At 32.3% G+C, this 22,836-nt stretch overlaps 2 protein-coding genes across 4 annotated transcripts in view; one reads left to right on the forward strand and one right to left on the reverse strand.

Annotated features, from left to right (window-relative positions):
- LOC107486650 (UDP-glycosyltransferase 83A1) overlaps positions 1 to 22,836 on the reverse strand; it is a 54,847-nt gene that overhangs the window by 14,162 nt on the left and 17,849 nt on the right. The window lies entirely within an intron of this gene.
- On the forward strand, positions 1,340 to 9,367 carry LOC107486653 (uncharacterized). 3 transcript variants are annotated; one of them, XM_052260898.1, is made up of 2 exons: positions 1,340 to 2,187; positions 9,185 to 9,367. In XM_052260898.1, the coding sequence occupies exon 1, from the start codon at positions 1,488 to 1,490 to the stop codon at positions 1,977 to 1,979; it is 492 nt and encodes a 163-aa protein (XP_052116858.1). In that variant the 5' UTR covers positions 1,340 to 1,487; the 3' UTR covers positions 1,980 to 2,187; positions 9,185 to 9,367. The 3 variants fall into 3 exon arrangements, 2 of the variants coding, with proteins under 2 accessions (XP_052116858.1, XP_015962696.1); XM_016107210.3 differs by lacking the exon at positions 9,185 to 9,367 and adding an exon at positions 3,010 to 3,068; XR_008008389.1 differs by lacking the exon at positions 1,340 to 2,187 and adding an exon at positions 8,041 to 8,358.

The raw sequence follows: 22,836 nt of genomic DNA on the forward strand, positions 1-22,836 counted from the left end.
TCTAAATCTCCTAACAAAAAATATAAGCTCATCATCTGAAATACCATTACTAGAATCACTCTCTTTTGATTCTATTTTTGACTTGAGGGCTATTCCCTTTTTTCTTTGAGTCCAGGTTTGTGTGTGTGGTTTCATAGGTAAGGAGTTTTTCTCTCAGCTCATCATAGGTTATAGGGTTTAGGTTATTGCTCTCGGCTAAGACAGTGGCTGTGGTTTCCCATTCTTTTGTGAGGCTTCTGAGGAGTTTTCTCACTAGGGTTTGTTCTGAGTAGTTTGTACCCATAGCATCAAGGTTGTTGATTATGATTGAGAATCTCTCAAACACTTCATCAATGCTTTCTCCATCCTTCATATTAAACATCTCGTACTCTTTTTACAGCATATCAATCCTCGTTTCTTTGACCTATTTAGTGCCTTCGTGTGTAACCTGGAGTTTTTTTTCAAATTTATTTGGCTGTCTTGTAACTAGACACCTTTTGGTACTCTTCAAAGCTGATAGTACAGTGAAGAAGGTTGATGGCTTTAGCATTCAGCTCCATCTTTTGCTTGTCGTCTTCATTCCATTCAGCTTCTTCTTTTGGAGTCACCACTTCATTAGCACTTGTTTTTGTTGAAATCTTTGGACCGCTCACAAAAATCTTCCATATGTTGTAGTCAATGGATTGGATGAAGATCCTCATCCTTTCTTTCCAGTAGGATCCAATTCCAACTTTCCAGACCTCACAAATGTATGACTTACTCCAAAATTGATCACTGAAAAATGGACAACAAAAGAATGGAACACCACTGGACACAGTTTCAATAACTGAATTCCAACCGCAATGACTTATGAAACAAGCAATTGCAGAATGGTTCAAAACTTTTTTCTGTGGTGCCCAACTAACAATTTTACCTTTACTTCCATGAAATTCATTTGGGTATGGGCTATTTCCCTTGTTATCGTCATTACTTGTTCTTACAACCCAAAGAAAAGGCTTGTCAATGAGATCAAGTGCAAGTGCTAATTCTTTGAGTTGCTTGGATTCCATAACTACCAAGCTACCAAATGAAATATATACAACAGATTAAGGTTGTTGTTGATCCAACCATTCTAAGCATGTTGTGTCTTCTTGCCAGAATGAGGAGCTTTTGTTGTTATTGTTGTTGTTGTCACTTTCAATCAATGGTCTAATTGGTAGGAACTTTGGTGATATGGAGAATGCTCCTGGCTCAAGATCATATGCACTATTGCAAAGCTACCACTCTGCTAATTCGATATTATGCATCACATCTTGCACAATATTATCAAAGAAAATCTTACCTAGGCTAACCCATTGTAATAACTCATAAAATAAAATTGTGGGCCACTCTTCCTTTTCTTTTTCCCTAACCCTAATCACACAAAAACACTCTCTCTCAACCCTCAGTCCTCACTAGCCGTCACCCTCCCCAAACCCCCTTCCTCACTCACAACACACACACAAATCACATGAATAAAGAAGAGAAGAATGGAGGGAGAGCTGCGCTGCGAGGGAGAAGAGAGGACCGCCGCTGCGTGTCCTGCCACTGCCCTCCCCACTGAGCCGCCGAACCCGCCACACTTTGCTGCCAGTTGCCGCCGTCATCAACAACGATGGAGGAGAGAGAAAGAGGCGAACGCGAGGAGAGAGGGAAGCCTTTGTGTTGTTGTTGTCGTGTTGGAGGGCTGGCTGTCGGAGGAGCTGCTGCGACGAGCTCACCGCCGCCGTCTGGGTCGCTGCCGGAGGAAGAGAGCTTGCACAAGGGGTTGCTGGAGTGGCTCGCCGCTGCCGGAAGCGCCACTGCACCTCTGGCCGCCGGGAAGTCACATTGAGGTCGCCGTTCTTCTGCCGCTGCCGCTGCCGAGGTTTCTGGTCAATGGGTATGGCGCTGTTGTTGCCGGAACCAACACCGGTGCTGCTGCTACTAGTTTCCCTAAAGTTCGAGTCGTTGAGGTTGCTGAGAAAGTGATTTGGAGCTGAGGTTGTGGCTGCTGTAGTTTCGGGTTGAGAGGGAAGGTTCCGTCGACGCGTTTGGATTATAGTTTCAACAATCGAGAACTATAGCCAGCTCTATCTTGTCGCTACTCTGGTTCAAATTCTACGCTCATTCTTTCCATTCCACTTCAATCCTTCTTACCTTGAATTTGGCACTCTGGGTTTGGTATCTCCGGTCCCTTGGGACTACGTGGTGAGTAGGCTTTACATTTATAATTGTTTGATTGTGCATCTATAATTATTTTGATATATATATCTATTATGATCTTTGAATTATAGCTATATTTGCTTTGAACGATTTTGAATTGATTAAAATAATTGATTTATTAGAATTAAATAACTCATTTTTATGAAGTTTATAATTTTGGAACTATACATGAGACTATATATATTTTTTAAAGTTTTGCATTATTCCAAAATGTTTGATTTTACTTGAATATCCGTTTTTGAAGCATTTAAGTATTTGTTGGTACTCACTTATTTTAAAAATTGTGAAATATATTTGAAATCTCTCATGATTGAAAAAGTATGATTGAAAAAGATTTCTGATGAGAGAGTATTATCTGATTTGATTTGATTTGATTTGATACCCTATATATTTGAAGGATAAAATATTTGTTTTATTTGAAATTATATGTTTGGAATTGGTTTGGGAGGCTCGTATTAGAAAACCGTAGTTAACGGCGGTTATGACGTTAACTTAGATGCATCTAACTCAGACTCCAGCTAGCAGGGGTGTTGCTAGCCTAACGTGTAGGCCACACGTTAGATCTGTTATTCTGTTAGGACACACAAGAGGAAAGGGCTACCCATAGAGGTGGAGCTGCCCAGGTGTGGACTTTTGATTTGATTTCTGTATGAGAACTCCCTTATTGATTCACTTATTATTATTAACTATTACTTTCTAATTAAAATTACTTTGATGATAATGTTTGTATAGTCTCATGTTGATTATAGATGTATTGTCTGGTCACAGTTGCAAAACTCACCCCGTTTTCCTAAAAATATTTTTTAGGAACAAATATTTGACTGTGTGAGACTTTCTATTCAAGAGTAATGGTCTGCAATGAGTACCTATTATTTGTCAAATTCCTAGAAGTATATGCTCCATATGTCACAGGTAGGACCAACCATTCTTAGTTATTTTAATTTTTTTTGTTAAAAATATATAATTATTTATTTTAGAACTTGTAAAATATTTGTACTTGCTTATTGAACTTATATTTGACTAGTTTAGGCTTGCTATAGGATTATTTTCCTGAGCGCCGGTCATGATTCATTTTGGGTCGTGACAGAGTGGTATCAGAGCTTAGGTTTAACCTGTGTAATATGGAGCAAGTGTCCTATGGTAGGATCACAATTGTATAAATAGAAGCGCGCCTATTTGTACGAATTGTGGCACTATCAGAGGCCTATAGGATTGTCATTCTTGTCCTTTATGTCGTTGTTGTCATCTGGTTGTTATCATATGACCTCTGCCGCTTCTTGCCACTCTTTTCTTTTCCAGCCGCTTCTTGCTACTCTTTTCCTTTTCATCCGCTTCTTGCTACTCTTTTCCTTTCCTTTGTACCCAATCTCGACTTATTCTCTAATAGATTTAAAGTTTGTGAAATTTTTTCATGGAAATAGAATGTTTTGAGTAATGGTACATAATATGAATTGATATTTAGCCCCACTTTTATCTACTTTAAGACATTAAATTATTATATTATTTTAGGTTCTGTTTGATCTTTAATTGTTATGATCCATTTGAAATGTGTGTTTATTTAGTTTCTAGTTAAACAAATGTTAAATAAGTTTGCTAACTATAATACGGATGATAGATAATTGATTTTAAAGACACTAAATCCACAGCATGAGTTTCTTTGAGAAAGTTTTGTCTTTGTCCAAGATCATTGAAATTTTCATAGTTGATATTAACATTTGGATGTTAACCAAATTGAGTGCTAAAGTTCTATACTTAGTATAACTGGTCATATGAAAAACACATTTGAGCTTCACTCAGGTAGAATCTTCTTGTTTATATGTTATTAAGTGAATACGTCTCTTAGATTATATGTGATTTCTAATTTTATAGACTTGTTTGCTGAGCTTGTGGACTGATCATGGTGATTATGAAGCATTTGATGATTATTTTAAATGTGATAAATTGTAGCTTGCCTATGAGTGTTAGCCACTGATTAGATACTTGTTTGCTGATTCATGTCATTTGATTAGTGATTATTACAGTAATTAACAGGTAAATGATTTTGGTTAATTATTTTTGAGAGATCCATAAGGTTATTGGTTGTTGCTGCTGTATAGGAGTTAATCTTATTATTTGTTACTGAATTGGTGATTGATGTGACTGTAACTAGGTGAATCTTGGTTGTTATCTTGTAAAAATTTCTATTGAACGGGGTAATAAACACTCTTAATTGCTTGTGTTGTTGTTGGAGATTATATGCCTGATTTGTAGTTATATATGGCGGATTAATAAATGTTTTGATTTCTTTGATACGATGAGGGCTTGATAATTTCAAATTGAAGTTTGTCATGATGAACTTGTGATATGTACAATACTTTTGTGACACACTTGAACATCTGAATTTTTCCCTTCAAAATTAATTATTTTATTGACTAGAAAAGTTGTTCTAACTCTTTCAGCATGTTGTTCTAACTTTTACTCAATATTATCTCATTGGTAGTCCATTATATGATGCTTTATGTAAGAGTTAGTTACTCTAGTCAGCACTATAAGATTTATGTAAAAATGTTTAGTATTGCATTCACATTCTCAGTAAAAAAGGTTTAATGACCTTGCCTTGTTTATTTTTCTTTTTTTCTACACTGTTTTTTTTAAACCTAATTAATTTTTAACATGTCAAAACTATCAAGTATTGTGCTTATCATATAATCTGTGTTATGTGACTGTTTCTTTTATATATAGGATTATCGTGCTTCTATTTTTAGAGTGGCACATTTTTTTTCAATTTTCTGATGAATGTTCATTTTGCTTTACTTTATTGTGGGTTTAGCTTATCTGTTCACATGCTGTGTCTAATTATGTTTATTTTTCTCCCTTTTTCTCTGGTTTAAATTGTTGTTGTACATGCAAAATCTTTTTATGCCTATTATTCATACTCATGAATTTTTATTTTGCTCTGCCCAAATTGTTGTGGATTTGGCTTGTTTTTTTCATTTTTTTTCCTTAAAATGCTCCTAGCCTGTGGTTTTAGTTGTGGTGGTACATCTTTTTATTTATCTCTATGGCCTTTGCCCTTACAAAGTTACAATTATGTTTTTGTACGTATTTCGAAAGCTGTGTTGTGTTACTTTGTAGTGACACACCGACGATTTCTTTGGTTTTTAACATTTAAGTAATGCCAAGCATCATAAATGTTTTTGTCAATAAACTATTTTTGTTACTATATAATTTTCTAAAATGATGGTTGTGAAACGAATTGAGTTGCGAATGGATGTTTGATTCAGGTCTATCATCGCTTATTGGGTGCAGATGCTTTATATGCTTCTGGTGATTGTGTGATTGCAGACTATGTGCTCTAGTGTAATAAATTTATCAGCTTGTCCTTTTACAGCCTGTTGAGCTTTTTTCATTTGTTTTAATAGTGAAAGGCAGTGAGATAAATTAGTTTTGTACTTTTGGCTGGATTATCTTGGCTAATAGGATTGTTGTTTTTGTTATGTAGTTTTGAATTCTGGTGATATTTAGTAGCTGGCTTTGTATTAAGTTACTCCTTCTTACTGATGGTTTCAAAAAATAAAGGGGGTTTTTCTTTTTTCTGATTTTGTTTCATTTGCAGAATCAATATTTTCTATTACCCCATTGATTTTGTTGATTATCTAACTATGTCGCGGGTTCTACTTTGTTTGCCCAATAAGGATTTTAATTGATTAAAGAGTCTCTGCATTGAGGGTTTTGTGTTAAGTTGTTCCTTTTTGGCCAAATTTTTCCTTGGTAACAATCACAGTGTATTTTGAATATTGTCTGTTAGAAATTCTGAAAATCGATTGTTTTACTACTAGTACTTTGCCTTGGTTCATAGCCCACATCTTAGGTTGACATTTCTGCATATGTTAAGGGTTTGATATCAGTTTTACTATTATTCTTTAAATTTGCACATCATGATCTAAGTACAATTTATTTTAAATTGTTGTATCAACCATTTTTCTTCCAAAGATATATAGGCTTTGCAAAGTTCTTAACATGATCGAATTTTTGAGGCAGTCACATTGATTCATTAGTCTGCTGCTTAACTGATCCTATGTTGTATGACCTTTTTGAGACATCACTTTGTTGGTTTCAAGTTGCTCAGGATTGCAACTAATTGGAATATGTTGTCGCCTGTCGATATTCTTGAGCTTCATAAATTTGTGGTTCTATTACTCCTTGAGTGCGCTGCATTGTAATGGTGGCTGAGTAATGAAATTCGAAACTTTGCTAGATTGGTGGTATTGTTTTCCAACTAATGGCATTCTGTTTGTTTATCAATTGGTGTATATGTAGCACATTTGTTAGTTTATTATTTGGAATTGTCGATTGCTAACCTGAAGGATGGCTAGTGCCAATGCTATGTTTGAGTAAGCGGAACTATTCCTACTAATATGCTATTTTCACAATGCCTTTAAAGAGCCTTGTAGATCGATTAAATTCCTTCCTTCTGTTCAACCTTCCTATCTCTTATCACTTGACATTTAAGGTTAATATGCATAATATGATTTGAAAATGTTTTGCTGGCTATATCTTGCATGCTTGGTTTAATGTGTTGGTTATGTTTGTCTCCAAGTCTGGAATCTGGTCATGTATATTCTGCTTAATTCTTCACCTTGCCTCTCTCCTTTCTCATCCTTATCCACCACATAATTGTACTTAAACTCTTGGAATCTCATATGACTGTGCTTTTTTTTTATTTTTTTTATGTTTTGGGTGTATTGTTGAAATTTGTGTTACTCTATATGTTTTACACTTTTGGCTATGTTATTTGGACTCCAATTAGAGTTTGTAGGGTGCTTTTGAAAATTTTCATATCAATCTAATTATGCAATCTGTTCTTTGTGATTGATGGTGCTTCATATTGATTCCTTTTGCTACATTGTATATGTGAATATTAAGAAAATGTATAGCATTTGATCATTGCATAATATCTACAAAATGTTTTTCTTTATGCATTGGGTTCAATTTGTATCTGGAAGTAATATTGTATAGTTAAAGTGCTTAAGTTCTTTCCTGCAACTTTGCTCAGATAGCTTGATTTTTAGCCTTGTTCTTGCTACCTATTTGTGAAAATTATTAAACTTATGTGTCATGATGTGGTTATACTCCTTTCGGATAAGGTTGTCTCAATGTTGTTTTCTTTCCTTATTCCTAAATGCATCATTCCTTGCATCAGGGTCTAGTTGTATGAAATAAATGTGACTTGTACTGCCGAAAAGACAATATGAATAGTAAGTTGGTTTGAAATTCGGGAACCAAATTTTTAAAGGAGGGAAGAATGTAATAACTCATAAAAAAAATTGTGGGCCACTCTTCCTTTTCTTTTTCCCTAACCCTAATCACACAAAAACACTCTCTCTCAACCCTCAGTCCTCACTAGCCGTCACCCTCCCCAAACCCCCTTCCTCACTCACAACACACACACAAATCACATGAATAAAGAAGAGAAGAATGGAGGGAGAGCTGCGCTGTGAGGGAGAAGAGAGGACCGCGCTGCGTGTCCTACCACTGCCCTCCCCACTGAGCCACCGAACCCGCCACACTTTACTGCCAGTTGCCGCCGTCATCAACAATGATGGAGGAGAGAGAAAGAGGCGAACGCGAGGAGAGAGGGAAGCCTTTGTGTTGTTGTTGTCGTGTTGGAGGGCTGGCTGTTGAGGGAGCTGCTGCGACGAGCTCACCGCCGCTGTCTGGGTCGCTGTCGGAGGAAGAGAGCTTGCACAAGGGGTTGCTGGAGTGGCTCGCCGCTGCCGGAAGCGCCACTGCACCTCTGGCCGCCGGGAAGTCACATTGAGGTCGCCGTTCTTCTGCCGCTGCCGCTGCCGAGGTTTCTGGTCAATGGGTATGGCGCTGTTGTTGCCAGAACCACCACCGGTGCTGCTGCTACTAGTTTCCCTAAAGTTCGAGTCGTTGAGGTTGCTGAGAAAGTGATTTGGAGCTGAGGTTGTGGCTGCTGTAGTTTCGGGTTGAGAGGGAAGGTTCCGTCGACGCGTTTGGATTATAGTTTCAACAATCGAGAACTATAGCCAGCTCTATCTTGTCGCTACTCTGGTTCAAATTCTACGCTCATTCTTTCCATTCCACTTCAATCCTTCTTACCTTGAATTTGGCACTCTGGGTTTGGTATCTCCGGTCCCTTGGGACTACGTGGTGAGTAGGCTTTACATTTATAATTGTTTGATTGTGCATCTATAATTATTTTGATATATATATCTATTATGATCTTTGAATTATAGCTATATTTGCTTTGAACGATTTTGAATTGATTAAAATAATTGATTTATTAGAATTAAATAACTCATTTTTATGAAGTTTATACTTTTGGAACTATACATGAGACTATATATATTTTTTTTAAAGTTTTGCATTATTCCAAAATGTTTGATTTTACTTGAATATCCGTTTTTGAAGCATTTAAGTATTTGTTGGTACTCACTTATTTTAAAAATTGTGAAATATATTTGAAATCTCTCATGATTGAAAAAGTATGATTGAAAAAGATTTCTGATGAGAGAGTATTATCTGATTTGATTTGATTTGATTTGATACCCTATATATTTGAATGATAAAATATTTGTTTTATTTGAAATTATATGTTTGCAATTGGTTTGGGAGGCTCGTATTAGAAAACCGTAGTTAACGGCGATTATGACGTTAACTTAGATGCATCTAACTCAGACTCCAGCTAGCAGGGGTGTTGCTAGCCTAACGTGTAGGCCACACGTTAGATCTGTTATTCTGTTAGGATACACAAGAGGAAATGGCTACCCATAGAGGTGGAGCCACCCAGGTGTGGACTTTTGATTTGATTTCTGTATGAGAACTCCCTTATTGATTCACTTATTATTATTAACTATTACTTTCTAATTAAAATTACTTTGATGATAATGTTTGTATAGTCTCATATTGATTATAGATGTATTGTCTGGTCACTGAGTTGCAAAACTCACCCCGTTTTCCTAAAAATATTTTTCAGGAACAAATATTTGACTGTGTGAGACTTTCTATTCAAGAGTAATGGTCTGCAATGAGTACCTATTCTTTGTCGAATTCCTAGAAGTATATGCTCCATATGTCACAGGTAGGACCAACCATTCTTAGTTATTTTAATTTTTTTTGTTAAAAATATATAATTATTTATTTTAGAACTTGTAAAATATTTGTACTTGCTTATTGAACTTATATTTGACTAGGTTAGGCTTGCTATAGGATTATTTTCCTGAGCGCCGGTCATGATTCATTTTGGGTCGTGACACCCATGGTAAATTTTTTGTGTCCATCATGGGCATATTTGGGGAAAGTTGAATTTCTTGTTTTTTGGTGGGGATTCCTTCAATGAAAAAAGGAAAAAATAAGCCTATAAAGCTCTCATCATACATTTAATTTATGGTAACACAGAGACAATAATCTAAACATAGTTTATTTAACTCAACATCTATAATTACATACTTACAAAATTATTTTATATTGATAGTATAAAATTTGGAAATTTATTAGCCAATTATATAATTAAAATTGAGTTAAAAGGGTTGAAATCGTTCGATTTGGCTTAAAAATTTAAATTTCAAAATTTAAAAATTTACAGATAAAATTTGAACTCAAAAAATTATTTGTAGTGCAAAAATATAGTTAATTATAAAAAAATACGTACCAGCGTTATAATTAACTGTACATGCTTAGGTTTGTCTGATATTGTATATGACCAAAAACATATTTAGAATGAAAAATCGGAACATATATCTTTAAAATTTGGCCCTAAGTCGGGCCAATAGGCGAAAGGACAAAAAAGTCTCTCGCTTAATTAACTAGTCCTAAAAGTGACTCCATCCCCAATTTCATCCACATTGGCAAAAGAGAGATAGAGAGCTCGAGAGAAGAGAAGAAGAGAAACCTTAAATACTATTCACCTTTTTTTTTAATTCACTTTTTTCACAAATTGGAGCTCCGATAGACGACTCGTTTGCGACTATATGTTCTTCTCATCTCCCTCTACGTTTCTATACTAATTTTGTGGTGATGAGTAATCGTGATAATTCTACCCCATTCCTTCATTCTTTACTGATTTTGCATTTTAGGTAGTGTGGGTTTTGAATTTGTGATTTAGATGCTTTAATGAAAGCTCAAGGTCACATTTAGCGAGATTTTGATCCATGTTCATATGAAATCAGGTAAAGAAACTCTTTCTCCTTATTTTCTTTTAATTTGTGTGAAAATCCTAGTATGAATAATGTGAAATTTGAATGAAATTAGATTGAATAGAGTTGATTGAAGCTTGGATTTGTGAATAATTGATCGAGGCTTGGTTTGGCCAGAGATAAAGGATCAAGAGTTTGGAACCGCCATCAACTAAGGTAGGAGTTTCGGTTTTGGATAATCACTATATAATACTATGTGAAAACCTAGGCTAATTGACCTTATTAAGACATTGTTGAATTGATGTTGTTGATGTTAATGGTTTAGCATGAATGTCTAAAACTGAATGATGATTTGAATGTTGAATGAATTATGGGCTGGAGGCCGTGAATGGTTGAGTTATATCTCTTGATATGTATTGATGTGTTGTGGTATATCTGTTGAGATTGAAATCCGTCTAGATAGTATGTAATGTTGGATTTGAGATGATTAATTATTGATTTTTTACGCATCATTTTATTTTTGCGGGTACACACGAGGCTTGCGTACGCACCATTTACGCACCTTCAAGGGACCGAGGCAAGTTTCGTGCGTACGTACGATTGTGCTGATTTTTCAAAAGTGCTGATTTTGGAGTGTTAAATCTTTCCGACGAACTTGTAATTCCCTATAACCTCCGTATAGAGCCTCATAACTATTTTAAAAGCTTTGAATATACTGGAGGTGAGTATAATAGATTGAACTGGGTAATTATCGGATGAAAAATTCTTAAGCGGGATATAAATATTATGAGGATGGTGGTTCGTCCTGCTCACAAATTGATGAGGTTGATTACTCTATAAATCAATAGAGTTATGATGAGTTATATCTTCTGAAATTGGTTGAAATTATTATTATGGTTGTAAATGTGATATGATGAACGAATTGGCAAGGACGTGGGTTTTGTCCCTCTTGCATGATTATGAGATGTGATTATTGATTGGCAAGGACATGGTTTTCGTCCCGCTTGCGTTATTGATGTTGTGGGATGGTGGTTTGTCCTGCCTACAGTGAGGACGATGGCTTTGTCCGCCCACGAATAGACAAGTTGAGGTTGAAGATTCTCTCTCTCTTGTTACATCGGGAGATTGGATAGAATGTTGAGAATTCCCTCAATTTAGTTTCTGATTGTGGTGTAAACGAGTTAGGTTGAGAATTTCCTATTGCTGCACCACAATCTCTCTGATTGTGAAGTGTGGCAGGCATTATACCCCAGATATCGCTGCCTTCAGTGAGATAGTGGAAGGTTGAGGATTCCCTTCTTGTTAATATATATGTTGTGTTCCTCATAGGGATGCACGACAGAGTGATAATGTCCAGGTTAGCTATTAGATGTACCGAGTCTGACAATTTACTGACATGTGAGTTCACGGCTAATAGGACAGGCATGCATCATGTGTATTTTTTTGTCGTTGCTTGGGTGTGCATAAATATTTTGGTTTGCCTATTTGTTAATCCTATTTAGCTGCTAATTGTATTACTTGTTCTAAATATTCTTATTCGTAATTGTTTGTTATGATTGTTTGTTTGTGTTTGCATTTTATTGGAAGTATAGAGATTGAGAACACTGAAGATGAATCTTGGGAGTGGATGAGACTAGTAATGGATTAAAGTACTTTTACCTAAGCAAATTTAACCCTGTATGAATTAGTTAAGACCCTATGGGCTTGGATTCATGTGAAGTTGGAGATCATGCATGATGGTTTAGAGGGTTCATATTTTCTAATGTAGTTTTTATTTGAAATTGTTATTCTACTGCGAACTTTCGGGTTTTCACTTGTTGTTGTTATTCTGTTTTTCAGATATAGGATGCAACGCATTTCATTGAGAATGTGGGATTTCATACGATGACGCGAACAGAATTCTTTTAATATTTATTTTGGCACTAGAATTTCTCTCACCTTTTGAAAATGTATTGTATAACTTAATTTTTTCTTAGAGACTTTTATTTAGAGAGATAAGTTTATCTATTATATTCTCTCTATGATGTATAATTCTAGCTGGCATTTTTTTTTGCGAGTCGAGACTAATGACTATTATGTATCTTCACTTAAACTTATATATCCGCTTAAGTATACGATATTTATTACTTTAACGCGTTCGTGTGTGATTAACGATTGACGATACTTAATTTTTTTCATAAATTTTTAGTTATAACATTATTGTTTAATAATTTTATATGTATGTCTTTTTTAATTATCGTAATATTTTATCACTGTTAATTTATGATTATAGCGTAAAATTTGGTATGATAAAATGTTACAGATAGAATATTAAAATTAAATTTTTGATAGATATTAAAATAAGTGTCAACCTAATTAAAAGATAATATTACAATAATATTTTTCAAAAAGAAATAAATAAAATGCTGTGATAATATAAAATAATATTAAATGAGACGGAAAGAGAGTTTGTGAAAGTAGAAAGTATGCGAATATAGCAAAAAATAAAGTGCAAACGTGAAGTGCGTTTTGGTTTAAGTGCTAATAAAGTAATAATAGTTTATAATTTCATGTTACTTTTGCTTCCTCTTTCTTTTAGCATCCAACCCTACAGTAAATTATTAAAGTTCAATTCATTCCGCTACGAGATTTTTCGTGTCATGGTCCTCATGGAAACAAGTTCCATTTTTTGTCTCTTTGTTCTTTGGGTCAACACTAGAGTCAGCTCAGATCAGTAGTCAAGGCTAATTATGTGGGCCATTTTTACTGTGGATCTGGAACCCTACAATAAACCCAAGCTGCATGCATGCATCAACGCAATTATGGAGTCAACACCCTATATTAAGTATTAGTCAATTTTAAGTTTTTAACTAACAAACAAATAAACTTATTTATTTACGATTTTTTAAATCATATGTTTACCCTTCTCAATTCTACTTTTTTTTCTATACATATATACCACAATAATTTTAAAGTTTAATTATTCTTATAGTTCTTATTATAATTTTATCGAATTTTTAATTAAATTTTTATATATTTTTTTTAATTAAATTTTTATACTATATTAAATTTTATAACTAAATCTCTATCATGACAAAAATGTTAGAATTAACAGAATATTCTATTTATCTATACAAAATATTTAATCAAATATTAGGCATATTCATTTTATTTAATAGAATATTCTGTTAATTCTAATCATTTTTGTCACGACAAGAACTTAATTACATAATTTTATACGGTATAGAGACTCAATAAAAAAAACTATAAATATCTAATTAAAAATTCAATAAAACTATAAAAACTGAGAGAGTAATTAAACCTAATTTTAACCACCACCACCATTCGCCCACCACTAGTGATGACTCCCCTCCTTGCCAATCACTGTCGACCACTTATCACCATCCATCATTCTTCATCACCTCTAGCCACTCTAAATCATATCCTAGACCTTAAATTTTAAATTTAGTACAATATTTTTGGTCTATTTGTAATTATAGCTAGTGAAAATCTAACCATAGATTTATAGTCATTATATTATTTTTGACTTTAAATCATTGTTTTTTTAATGTGATTTATTTTATCGTGGGTTCATGACAATAGCTTTATATAGTCACATTTATCTTTTTTATCTATGATCACAATTTTTTATTATAGTTATCACTTTTTCTATGTAACACATTAGACTACATACAATTTAAACCATGAACATAAAATAAGCTATGATCATTATTTTTTAAAATTATATATACTGAAAAAAAAAATTTCATACTCTAAGCTATTCAAGCTGTGATGTTGATGGTTTGATAAATTAGAAGAAATTAAGAGAGGAAAAAGAATAAGTTCGTCTCATTGTTGAAGAAAATGAAAAATCCCCTTTAAAAATATTTGTTGAGTTATTACACCTTATATACTATGTACTATGTACTCTCGCTAAAAAATAATTACAATAGTAAGCATATTATTGATAAAGAAATAATCTAGGTAACACCCTCCCGCAAGCTAGAATTGTGTAAATCTAACAATCCTAACTTGAAAACATTAGCAAGAAAAGGACCCGATGGCAGAACTTTGGTAAGAAAATCAGCAAGTTGATCTTTAGAACGAACTGACATAAGATGAATAAGACTAGACAAATACTTTTCACTAATAATGTGGCAGTCGACTTCAATGTATTTGGTTCTTTCATGAAAGATGGGATTATTGGCCATGTGAATGGCTGATAGACTTTTGAAGCGGCAAACCAATGAAATCCATTAAGAAAGATAAACAACTAGCTTCACAAGTGGCAACAGCAAGAGACCTATATATATTCAGCTTTTGCAGAGGACTTGGCAACTGTGTGGTTTGCTTCTTACTCTTCCAGCTAATGAGAGAGTTTCCAAGCATGAAGCAATAACTGGAAACGTAGCGACGAGTAGCCCAGTCAACATCCGCAAATCCAATGAGATGCAGATTAGAAGTAAAGGAGAAGAAGAAACCAGGTCGGCCTTTTAAATATCAGAGTACGCGAAAAGCAGCTTGTTGGTGAGAAGTGGTTGCACAGTCCAAAAATTGGCTCAAACGCCCCACAACATAAGAAATATTAGGTCTAGTGTTTTTGAGGTAAATGAATCGGCCGATGAGATGTCTGTAAATAGTGTTTTCTGTTAAAATAGTACTTGATTCCTTTGAGAGTTTATGACTATAATCAAATGGGGTAGAGAGAGGCTAGCAATCTAGATAACCAAAATTCTTGAGAAGGTCCATGGTGTACTTCCGCTGATAAATATGAATTCCAGAGTTAGAGCGTGCTACTTCTATTTCCAAGAAATATTTGAGATCAGCAAGATCCTTTATTTTGATTTTGTCATCCAAATTTTGCTTGATAGAATTGATTTTGCCAATGTCATTTTCGGTTAAAACCAAGTCATCAACTTCTACTGAATGGCAGTGAAACTTTCAGATTGTTTCTTAATAAAGAGTGAATGATCATAAAAAAACTGCTTATAACCAGCATCTACAAGAGTCTGAGTGAGTTTAATGTTCCATTGCCTGCTTGCTTGCTTAAGCCCATATAGAGACTTTTGCAATTTACAAACCAAATCTGGTTGTGACACAGCCAAATCGGGAGGTATCTTCATATAAACTTCCTTGTCCAAATCTCCATAAAAGAAGGCAGTGTTGACGTCTAGCTGTTTTAAATGCCATTTCTTTGCCGCTGCTAATGCTAACATTACTCGTAGGGTAGTCATTTTGACAACTGGACTAAAAGTATCACCATAATCTACTCCTTGCACTTGAGTGAATTCTTTTGCAACTAGCCACGCTTTTTGCCTCTATATGGTGCCATCAGGATTGAATTTTATCCGAAAAACCCATTTGCAACCCACAGCTTTCTTGTCTTTTGGGAGTTCAGTAAGACACCAAGTTCTGTTCTGATCTAAAGCTGTCAATTCATCTTATATTGCCTTTCTCCAACATTCATGTGCAGTCGCTTCCTCATAAGTGCTAGGTTCTTGATTTGAGGTGATGGTTAGAGAAAGTGACTTATATTTTGGGGTTAGTTTACCACATGACAAATGTTGTGAGATAGGGTATAAAGAATTAGAGTTGGCAAAGTTGCTAAAGTGAGCTGTCTGGGTTATCATACAATGATAGTCCTTCAAATAAGTACGCAATTTCTTGACTCTTTCAAATTTTCTAGTAATGCAGTCATGTGTGATGTCAGAGTATTGTGATGCAGGTGCATTGTTAGTGTGTGGTGTGGTAATGGGTGCAATGGTGTGAGAGAAAATTGGTGAGTGCATTGAACTTGAGAAATGTTCATTTGAATCTGTGAGTGTGGTATGTGTGGGTGATTGCAAATGATGTGTGGATGGTGTATCATATTGAAAAAGATCAATGCATTGTGGAGTACGAGTGGGTACCACAGAAATGTCAGTGCTAGTGGAATGTAAAAATGAAAAAAGGGTTTCATAAAAAGTTACATTTCTGGATATGAAAATTTCCTTTGATTTTAAATCAATAAGTCGAAAATCCTTTGTTCCTAATTTAAAATCGAGAAAAGCTATTTTTCTATCTCTTAGGTCTAATTATATTCTTGAATTTGTTAATGTGGAGGCATATGCAAGAGAACCAAATACTCTTAAATATGAAATGTCAGGTAAGTTACCATACAAAAGCTTGTAAGGACTAGCATTATCCATGTTAGTGCTGGACAGCCTATTAATTAGGTGAATGGCGTGAGCAACTGTGTATTGCCAAAAACAATGTGAAATTTCTGATTGAAATAGCAGTACTCTAACAACACCTAAAATATGCTGGTATTTTTTCTCTACAATCCTATTTTGCTCTGGTCTTTCTACACAAGAAATTTGGTGTAAAATTCTAGTTGATGCAAAAAAGGATTTTATAGTGAACTCTGACCCATTGTCAGTCCTTAAACACTTAACTTGTTTTTCAAATTGCACTCTGACGAAATTCACAAAATTAATAACTAATTGTGATGCTTCAGATTTGGGTTTCATAAAAAAAATCCAAGTGAATCTACTCTTGGCTCTTGCTATCCACCATAGTAAAAAAATACCTATGTCCTTCATTGAAAGGGACAGAAATAGGACCCCAGATATCCATATGAACTAAGTCAAAACAATCTTTTATTTTAGTCATACTAAGATTAAAAGATAATTTCTTTTGTTTTGCAAAATGACATCACAAGGAAGTTTTGAAGCAATACAATCCATAAAAGGATAATACTTCTTCAGAAAAATCAATTTAAGCATGGGTATGTGTCCTAATCTAAGATGTCAAATGTCGTTGTGCTCACTATGTGAAGGTGTGGTAGGATGAGTAGTAGTCGTAGTTGCCGCCAATGAAGCTTGCTTTGTTGGAAGAGGGGGAAAGTGAGAGAATTATGGTTCTCTACTCATTGTATATAACCCTTCTATACACTCAGCAATGCCAATCATCTTTGATGTGGATCGATCTTGTATCTCACAACACTTATCATTGATTAACAGTTGATAATGTAAGTTTGAGGTTATCTTTGACACAGAGATCAGTTTAAAATCAAAAGAAGGAATGTATATAACATTTTTGAGAAAAAAAATTAGAGAATGTGATTGTGCCAATGATGGTGCTAACAGTTTTTGTCCCATTTGGCAATATCACATTGATTGGAGCAATATTTTGAGAACTTACAAAAAATTTTAAGTCAAAAGTCACATGATCTGTTGCACCCGAATCAATGACCCATAGTGCAGATTTTGGAGTGATAATACTCATAATTCTTGCATTAAAATGTAATGCAATGTTTTACTTAGAGTGGAAGTCTGAATCGAATTAGTCAAAATTTGAGTTGCATTATGAGGTTGTTGCTGCACATTTTTATCTTTGATCAATTCTAACAAGGCAAATCTTTACTCTAGAGTGAACCCAGATCTTGATATTCCAATGTTCTCTTGGAGACAATTGAGTTGGAATTATTTGTCACTGAGTATATCATCATGCCCCTTAGTGATCACGTGATTGATGGTGGTGTTATGTTGCTGCCGTTGATAGAAATGGGAGGAGTACCCATGCTTCTTATAGCATACATCTTCTGTGTGGCTTTGCTTGTTACAATTAGAGCAAGCCAATATAGCTCCACGACCTCTACAATGGGAGGATCTGTTTACCATGTTCGCCATTTTGAGAAATCAATGAATCACAGAGTAATAAGAATTCAGATTTTCTTCCTTCCAACTTGTTGATCGGAACAGTTACACCAAGAAAGAATCTTGCGAAATAGCCTCTCATGAAACTCTATTGAATAAGTTTGAAGGAAGAGATAAGAATGAGGAAAAAAATGTCTGAAAGAAAAATTAGGGATAGAAAGAAAATGGCGAAAATAGATTGGATCTCAATTCACAACTTTTTTTAAATTTGATTCACAGCTTGGTTGCTCTTCATGCTCACCGCACTATGAAGAAAATCTCATGCCTTAAATTGTTCAAGCTGTGATGTTGATGGTTTGATGAACCAGAAGGGATTAAAAGATGGAGAAAAACAAAGTTTTCTCATTGTTGAAAAGAGTGAAAAATTCCCTTTGAAAATATATGTTGAGTTATTATACTTTATATACTATGTACTCTTTATGTACTCTCACTAAAAAATAATTACAATGGTAAGCCTATTATTGATAAAGAAATAATCTAGGTAACATATACCACGATAAAAACCACCATCCACCCACCACCGGTGGTTGCCGCCCCTCCCTCTAGCTACTGTCGACCACCCACCACCATTCACCACCTCCAATTATCTTAAATCCTAGACTTTAAATTTTAAATTTTAATTTGAAATTTTTAATTTTATATCATAATTTTATTTATATCACTTTTAAGGGTTTTTCCTTAAATTTTGGATATGTTTATTATTTTTAGTTTTGGATTTTTTATATTAATTTATTTTCAATTATTGGCTAATTTTTAAATTAGTTGGTTGAATTAATGTTGTCCTTCTATATATTTTTTTGCATGCATATACTATTTACTAATTGCAACGCGGATTTAATTTGTTTGTTTATGGTAACTACCAACTAGAATGGTTTTGCCCAATAGATAGGTCAAGTAGTTGAATTTTCAGATGTGTTCACAGTTTTGTCTCTGAATTTTTCTGGCTAACTGTTTAAATATATAGGTTGAATGTTTTCTATGAAAAGCATGCACTCTTTACAAATAAAAATTACATAGATTGTTGCAATAATTAATATGTACCGTGCAAACTTCTTGATCATATATGTACCCGAGATATTACTATTAAATTTCTCTCTTATCTTTGGAACTAATTAATTTTGTATTCTCCCTTAGTTAAAGTGCAAATGTTATTCACATAATTAAGTCAAGTCAATCCTATTGCAAATTAAAGCTCTTATACTATTGACAGGTTCTATGATCTCTTGGATTGAGCTGTCTAACCTGCCTATTATATTTATATGTGTCAAGACAGTGACAACATGTGTATAACTTTGACTATATACTAATGCATTGGTAAAAGTAATTAGTAGTTTTATTTATAAATTAATTAAATTAATAATTATTTAAAATATAAATTTATATCTGAAGGTTAAAAAAACATTAAACAAAGTCTGAATAAATTCATCTTTCAATAATAATTTTAAAAATTGATACGAGATTTATCTAAAATAAATAAATTTAAATCTGAATATAAAATTTAGACTCTTTTTAAAATAAGATGCTTTTCTGTCTCTTTAGCAAGGATTGTTATCTAAGTTCTTTAAAAAAGTTGGTGGAAATATCTATAAAGGACTCTAATAATAAATTAGCAAAAATTTTAAATAGATATTTTATAAATTGAAATTTCAAAATACTTTAGAGAGTATTAAGATATTTATAGTTGTAAGTGAGTCAATAATCACTTTATGAAGTAGTTCTATTTTTAATGGCTAATAATTATTCTTTTTTATTAAGAAAGTTGTTGAAATTTTTTTAAATTATTAAGAGAGATTATAAAAATTAGTTATACATTTAAATATATAAACAGGATTAGATTTGCGTCGCTGTGTTCGACCTCTATAAAGTCGAGTAGGTTATAATGTAGATCTGAACACTGATATTATAAAGTATTGATTCGACTTTACTCATTTTAGATCTGTCTTTGGTAAAACATCAGGGTATAAATAAGAATCAATTTCAAATTTAAAGTGGTTCCAAAATGAAAACTATTTTAATAATTCAAATAAACAATGTTTATCTTTAAAGAATTTAATTAAACTTTGCTGCAACTTGCTTTACTAATGTTCAGATCGCTTTTGTCATGGTTGTTGGCTTATGTTGCTCCGTGATTTGGTATTTAGACAAGTTGGTACTTTGATCAGCTTTGATTCATTCATGGTGAAGGTAAATGCTTTAGCCAATACTTACATACAGAATATATAATATACTTTAAATACAAAAAAAATAGACATATTTAGTGATCAAACTATATTATATTTAAACAAAAAGCAATGAGAACTATATAACATGTCATGCATTTTTATTTTTACTGTATTTTCTACAAATTTTTATACTGCATCAGAGTAAGTATAGAATAATTTAGCGCTTGTTCTTTGTGTTTAAATAAAGTCTAAAGTTTGTGAGAAGGAAAAAAGTTGAAGGATATTAGATTTTTATTTTTAAGGTTTAAATTTCTTTTTCTGTTGGCTTAAAAAAATTTACATAATTATTTAAGTGATGAAAGTTGCATTTTTAGTCTTTACTCTTTAGTACCACTATTAACTAATGCTACAATTATATATTCATTGTAACAAAAAGTCAAAATTTCAACCTTCGTTGACTAGATATGTCCTGTGTCAATCTCTTCTAAATTAATGAATATTATAAGTACGTAGCTTAAAACAATAGGCATCTTAATAGATTATTGAGGTCTTTGGCATAGCTTGCATTATTTTTGTTTGCAAGCGAAAATGATGAAAAAAAGAGATCAGACACGCCATTATGCTCCAGACAGAAAATCAGTTAGGAAAATTTTTACATGTACCATTTATTTTAGGGAACCACTTAAATAAAGATGTTATATATAATAAGGTATTTTAGTCATTTTATATAATAAGGGTATTATAGTTATTTTTTATAAAAATATTAATTTAGACCGATTCAAATTTTGATTTACTATTTTTCGGTCAAATTAATTTATTTGACCTAATTTTGACAAAAATAACACAATTTAAGTGATTATATGTGTTAAATTTTAATTATTAAAAAACATCTTTAAAAAAAGACATTTGATGCATCTTTATGGGAGCATCCCCCTTTATTTTATTGGTATAGCGCTATAGCAGGTACTGACGCGTAATTCCGGTTAGGATTTTGTCTTCACGTGTGACGCGTAATTCCAAAAACATCCTTGTAATTTTAATAGAATGACGCGAGGGGTAGTGAATGAGCAGTGATTATGTGGCTAAATGCCAAAGAGAGATCATGAGCTACGTTGAAGTTGGCTGAGCGGCTTGCTTACACCTGATAGGCTTGTTTGGTACATATCGTATAATTGAGAGTGAACAAAAACCATTATTTCAACTATGGTTGAGCTTTTTTTATGCTAGAACAAAGAATTGATTTTAAATAAATATTTTATTTTATTTATTGATATATATGGACACAATTTACATTTTTTATATCCTATTACTTATCTGGTTACAAAAACAAAATATCTTATTACTTATCTCATTTATATACATAAATTTTAAATAATAAAATGGATAAATTGTGATAACACAATTAAATTTTTTATATCCTATTACTTATCTAGTAACAAAAAAAATATATATCTTATTACTTATTTCATTTATAGATACAAATTTTAAATAAATAAAATGAATGTATTGTGATATATGAAAATTAACATACTCATAATTAATTTATTTTACACAATAAATGAAATATGTAAGATATATAATGACAAAACTAAAAAATTTTAAGAGTAAGAACAAAAATATATACATTAAATAAATTTTATTGAACATTGTTAATTATACTAAAAATATAATGAATATATGAAAATTAAAAAGTATTTAAAAATACTTTCAATCTTAAAATATTGTTCATTATATATCATTTATAAAAAAAATATTTTTTATTTCTAAAACTTGAATTTAAAATCTCTTAATTAAATTATAGATAACTTATCATCCTTACTAATTTTACTTTTATGCATATTTAATAAAAAATAAATTAATTAGTACATTAGCATCTATTGATACACTATTATTTATAATTTGAAACTAAAATTATATATAAATATCAAAAAACTAAACCTGTATATAAAAAATATGTTTATATAAAATAATAGAAACTTAATTTACAAATATTTTTCTTTTTTTTAATAATTAAATTTTTATATATTTTTTAATTTGATTTTGATATACTCTCAGATTAAAGATTTTATTCATCTATTTAATTATGTATTATAATTAAAAAAATTATCTTTTACATTCATCACGCAAATAAGTATTTAAAAGAATAAATATGATTAAATGACCGTGTCAAAAAATATACATATATACGTGTACACTAAAATCAGTCACCAAAGTCAGCTACCAGTATAAAATATATGTTGAAATATAAATACACATTGAAAATAAATTAAATCACACATATATTTATAAACAAATACATTAATGACTGATTTTGGTGTATAAATAATATTTTTATATTTTAACATATCAAAATTAATTTCTATATTTTTAAATAATTGTTCTACTATACATTATAATTTACAAATATTAATTACTTCCCATTCAATTAGAAAATTTATTTGTTATAATATTTAGGACATAAAATCTTTTTTAATCTAAAATAGTTGTTACAAGCAATATTATTTAAGAGATAAAATAAAAAATATTAATTAATAGATAAATACTATTTTTTCTTATCTTAACTAATTTTTTAAGACAAAAAAGAATACTAATAATTTTACTTATATTTAAAAAATTGAGATTTAATTTGGTAATTAACTAATTGATTAATTTTAA

Source organism: Arachis duranensis, chromosome 4 (genome assembly GCF_000817695.3).
Source record: "Arachis duranensis cultivar V14167 chromosome 4, aradu.V14167.gnm2.J7QH, whole genome shotgun sequence".
Classification (NCBI taxonomy): domain Eukaryota; kingdom Viridiplantae; phylum Streptophyta; class Magnoliopsida; order Fabales; family Fabaceae; genus Arachis; species Arachis duranensis.